Genomic DNA, 5,110 nt, shown 5'->3' with positions numbered 1-5,110 from the left:
CAGAAATTGCAGTTAACTACTGCAAAAAAATGTAGTACATTTACAGTAATTTACTGTACACCTGCTGTAGAATTACAATGTTTTACTGGCGTCTGTGTAAATTTACAGTACAGTTTTTACAGTATAGATAGATTGATTTAGGACGTTTTAGGAAATGTTTCGTTTTCTTTTTCACTCCAATGGCAGAATACCTGATGTCTTTTGGATTAGTTGACACTAATCCTGCGGCCGCAGTGTGAATTCTGTTTTTGTGCGTGGATAATAAAGTCAGTCACAGCCTCTTTCCCCGCCAATGGCACTTCAAGGGAGGCCATTTAAGCCCGGAGTGTCTCGCGGAACCGTTGCGTTTCCATGCAGACCGTCTCCAGAAGCGCTTCCCCACCCCGACCCGTAATAAGAACAGCGGGACTGGCTGCGTTGCCCCTTTAACGCGTCCCGGGAGGCGTGGAGCGACGTCACGGGGCTGGCGGATCGGCCCGGTGAGCGTCCGTCCTGAATGACGACCTGTTTCATCAGAGCAGCGCGCAGCGCACCACCGTCCAAAGGGTCGAAGTTGCGCGCCCTGCAGGTACAGCGTGGGACTGGGCTGCCATGTGGTGTCGTCTTTGCCTTTTGACCGAGACTGACCTACACGCCGACGTCGCGGGGAGCCGCGGATCTGCACGCTGACAGGCCGAGATCGGCGGACGGTGTCGCCGGGGCGGCGGGGAGCAGGGACTCGGGGGACAAGTAACCTACGCGCCAGCTGAAGGTCTGGGGACTTTACGCAGCGTCGACACATGATGTACACAATCACGAGAGGACCCAGCAAACTCGTAACGCAGCGGAGAACAGGTGAGCCCGCAAAGCCTCTTATCTGGCGGGCTGCGCCCTTTTCTTACACCTGAAACTGAGGACGCTGCTTGTTTCTCCCCGAAGGTCCAACGCAGCAGATCGACAACAAGATCAACGGCTTCAAGCACAAGCCGGCGTCGTTTTCAGCGGCGGGGTGAGTGAGACGCGTGGAAGGGTTGCCCGCGGGGGTCCACGTGGTTCCGCACGACATCGGGACGCGTTCGGGGAAGTGGGACGTTCAATGTACCACCGTGGGGGGGACACGCGTGGGGCTCGTATCTCGCCCGAACAGCCGGAGGAGCGCCACGCATGGCGCCGTCAGCTCACTTATCTCCGCCGGCGGATGTTGTCGAGCTCAAAGTGACCTTGCGCGACGCAAGGTGGCGGCGCACGGAGTCTGATGCCCTTTCCCCCCGAATAACTTCAGAGTGCGGACAAGCTACGCTGATCGATTGAACGCATTCGTCTTCCATGAACATAGTTTATTTATGTTTATATATAAATATAAATAAAGAGAAATCTTTCTATTACATACCGTCGCTAACAAGGTCGCAGTTCAACTAAACGCAACGTTGGTCTGATGTGTGAGCTGACATCTCAACTCAACGCCGCGCCACTCCCTAAAGTCAATTGAAACACTTAAACGCCAATTTAAGACAGTACGCGAGACTTTGAAATGATGTCAGGGTAAAAGTGCTAGCTCGTTAGCTGACTGCTAACGTTAGCTTACCTGCTAACTCTAGCAACAGGACATTGTCGCCTGACCTACACGAACCACCGGTACCCGGAAGCCGCGGAATTGACGACTGTGGGGGAAATGTCGCGATTGACATTGCATGAAACATGTGGGAAATGTCACACGTACAGCTCGCTGCGCGGGACAGCGTTAGCTTCTGAGACTTTCGTAATCCCGTCTCCATGGAAACCGCTGTAAATGGAAGGACGGTGGCCGCGGCGGCCCAAACGGCGAAGCGTTTTGTTAACGAGAATTTGGGGCAAAAGTCAGCAGCCGGCCGAGGCGATTTACAAGTGTGAAAACCGGACTTGTTCTTTCTGCCCCCCCGCGTGACCAGTTAAATCTGATGCTGAATAGATTTGTATAACCCTATACCTCTGGGGTTTTTTTTTTTTCTCGGAATGACCCGGAATGACCAGAATAACCTGATTTGCAGACAGCAATCGACACTTAGACTACGTTACAGTTCAAAAGTTTAGGGTCATTTTGAAATCCCCTTTCAGGGATGGGAAACAAATGTTTGGACCTTTGTCCAGGCTTAGTCTGATATCTGGATTAAAGTGTCCATCACACTAATACAGTATCTAGTGGAGCAGCAAGTGTGGGTTAGACTATACATCCTTATGTCCAATCCACTTTCATAGAAAAACATTTTGAAATGACTTTTGAATGGCCATGTAAATTGTCCTTATAGTGAAAAATAAAATGTATGTTATATCAGTATTTTTTATTTATTTTTTTTAAGGTCCCAGGCACCAAAGCTTGTATTTAATGGATTAAACAGAAAGAAACTGCACTCGCCGCCTCAGCCAGCGGTCCACGCTCAGGCCGAAGGCTTCACCGCTGCACATGAAGAGAATGTCAGATTCGTGTTTGAAGGTGAGAGATCCTTGCTATTGCTGAAGGTAACGTTCCGATTAATTAATGCACACATGCAGATCAATTGTGGAGTGTGTAGCCCAATCATAAAATTGGGTAAATTACTCTTGATACGACTCGTGAAACCCAGAGCGTGATTCTTTTTTTTTTTTTTTTCGGCCACTGTCCTGAATTCGGATGGTCTACAAACTCACATTTCCCCCCGCTCTGTTTTCATATGTTACCTATGAATGAACCTTTACACAGGTGCAAAGGTGAGTACTTTGTGGTGTGGAAAATGAGGGGGAAAAGGTTAATATTCTCGTCGCGCTCAAGCCTGCTCTGTGTGTTCGCAGCCTGGCAGGAGGTCGAACAGCAGCTGGGCGGGGCGGGGGATTCTGGTACAGGACTGGGACCGGTGCAGTACTCAGAGAAGATCCCCAACCCCCAGCTGAAGGGTGAGTTCTCTCTGTGCCCTCATCCTCAGGCTGGCATCATGGCATGCTCTCAAATAATGTTTAATGCTGTGAAATATCTTCCAATACAAAATGTCAAATATATACGAATGTATTAGGTATAATGATTAGGCAGGAACTGAATAAAGTGCATTGTCATGGGAAGTCTACTACCTGCTCGCGCTCTGTTCAGTCTCTGATAACGTTGCCTCTGATCCCTCTTATTTGTTCATCTTATCTAGGTGGCTGCTGTTCTTTTTAACTCACTCAGGGCCACTTCTGTGTGCTGATTACAGGGTCACAGCAGCGCATGGTTAAGTGTGTTGATCAGGGATGCACTGATACAGCAAAGACCGGCCAGTGACGAAATCTGATGGCCTGGCGATAGGCGGGAATGATCCGACTCCATTTATTGTAACTGGCACAGCACTGGTAGATGGGTATTTCAGGTTTCACAAAACAATATTAAATAATGCACTACAACGTGCTTCAGGCTCTGCCACATCTCACACAATGCTGTCCTTCTAGCACGTCAGAGCTTTTCTTTTCCATCTGGCGAACAGGAGATATGTGGTGTTGGAGGAGGGTTCAGTAGATTTGGCTCATTCAGGGACAGTGTGATGCAGACAGACAGAACTGACACTCAACCGCTTTTCTTCTCATAAGTAGATTTGGCTCAGTAAGCCACAGGCTTGTAGCAAGCAAACAGGCAGGTGAGGTTCAGAGGGCATCTTGAAAACGTTCGGTCCATTCCTGACTCCCACACAGACATTTACAGCAATAGCATGCATGTGGGTAAAATGGAGAATGCATAGTTCATTTGTGTTTTTGTACCTTTTGGTGGAAAATTCAACATTTTAATTGTAAGATGTCTTTTGTAATCAAGACATTTTCATAGTTGTGGTTTTAAGGAAAAACTGGAAAACTCCCAGGACCAAACTTGCCTATTCCTGGTTTAAATGAAGCAGGAGTTAACTGGTTTAAAAACAGTTTAGCAAATCTGTCCTGTAGGTTCCTCGGGGCTTAGTGACCATGTTTCGTTTAGCGCCGAGAGACGAGGACGCTAAACGAAAGTTGATCAGGTTGAGATGCTCCTGGCCGAGAATTTATCCGGTTACTCTGTTAATCCAGCAGATGAGCGAGCGCTGAGAGACTCAGTGGTGACAAGGGGCGGAGCAAGGGTTAAGGTTGGGTCACTCGGGGTTCTTCTGCAGTCTGTCCTGTGCAACATGGCAGCTGCGATGGGGGAGGGTTCAGTGTTGCTTTATGACAAGACTGGGCATGATGAAGTGGAATTGATCTGATCTCCGGCGCAGACAGTAGGCCACTCATGTTGGTCCTGCACCTTTATCTCTCTGGGGATTACAGGTGGCTCAACCTGTCTGCTCTGCTGCATGTCTAACTACCCAGCCACTAAGCGGTCAGGCAATAATAAAGCATGGAAACACAAAAAAAAAAACTCCATACCTGCCTGCCTGACTTTGCGTGAAAATTGAAATTTGCAGCTAACGTTGCTCTTGCTTTTGCATCTGTCCTTGTTTCAGATTTTGTGCCGATCGACCTGGAGGAATGGTGGGCCCAGCGCTTCCTGGCAAATATTGCCAATCTCTCGTGATTGGTGCAGAGATGCGCTGGCGCCGGGAGATGGAAGGAGCCAAACAGACGCGAATATGGTGGCGGCGTATGCCCAGCGCTCTCACAGGATGCCGGAGAGTTCTGTGGGACGCCCGAGCATTTAGGCTTTAGAGAAGAGCTCCGATCTGCCAGTGGGACAATCACTTGTTGCCATGGCAAGTTCCCCATCTGAACTCTATCCCCTTTAGCATTTTTTTGAAAAAAGAAATGCTAGGATTCCAAAATTATCCGCTGCCCATTTGGCCAGTCAGCTGGAGGAAGATTGATAAATATCTATTTTTTATATTTATCAACCTTGCAATGTACTGAGATGGTGTCTGTATTACTTTGAAAAGAAGTAAATTGTATTTTCAGTCCTGTTGTGTGGGTTCTTTATTTTGTGGGTTGCTTTGAGGACAGTCTCATAATTACATACATTAGTCATGTTCAAGACAAAAATGAGAGAAGAAACAGGGGGGTAACCCTATTTACATTTCACATGTGAGAACCCTTAAAGGTCCCCTGACCTGAAAATTTGAGTTTGTGAGATGATTTAACATTAATAAGAGTTCCCCTATCCTGTCTACGGTTCTGCAGTGGGTTGAAATGGTGA

The 5,110-nt window shown here is 48.0% G+C and overlaps 1 protein-coding gene across 2 annotated transcripts; it reads left to right on the top strand.

Annotated features, from left to right (window-relative positions):
- The first annotated feature begins 424 nt into the window (after positions 1-424).
- mcrip2 (MAPK regulated corepressor interacting protein 2) lies at positions 425-4,874 on the top strand. 2 transcript variants are annotated; one of them, XM_028986597.1, is made up of 6 exons: positions 425-834; positions 919-988; positions 2,316-2,449; positions 2,696-2,703; positions 2,785-2,886; positions 4,428-4,874. In XM_028986597.1, exons 1-5 carry the CDS (start codon positions 780-782, stop codon positions 2,881-2,883), a joined length of 366 nt encoding a protein of 121 aa, XP_028842430.1. In that variant the 5' UTR covers positions 425-779; the 3' UTR covers positions 2,884-2,886; positions 4,428-4,874. The 2 variants fall into 2 exon arrangements, with proteins under 2 accessions (XP_028842430.1, XP_028842429.1); XM_028986596.1 differs by lacking the exon at positions 2,696-2,703 and having other exon boundaries at positions 428-834.
- Positions 4,875-5,110: the final 236 nt, after the last annotated feature.

Source organism: Denticeps clupeoides, chromosome 7, assembly GCF_900700375.1.
Source record: "Denticeps clupeoides chromosome 7, fDenClu1.1, whole genome shotgun sequence".
Taxonomy (NCBI): Eukaryota; Metazoa; Chordata; class Actinopteri; order Clupeiformes; family Denticipitidae; genus Denticeps; species Denticeps clupeoides.
Note: the sequence above shows the minus strand (reverse complement) of the source record. Positions and strands in the feature narration are given on the sequence as shown.

Bases quoted from the DNA above. Each gene is read 5' to 3' on its own strand.
- mcrip2 (XM_028986596.1), top strand. From the start codon at position 780: ATGATGTACACAATCACGAGAGGACCCAGCAAACTCGTAACGCAGCGG. The intron at 835-918 runs GTGAGCCCGCAA...TTCTCCCCGAAG, and splicing joins CGTAACGCAGCGGAGAACAG to GTCCAACGCAGCAGATCGAC. The intron at 2,450-2,784 runs GTGAGAGATCCT...GTGTGTTCGCAG, and splicing joins TGTCAGATTCGTGTTTGAAG to CCTGGCAGGAGGTCGAACAG.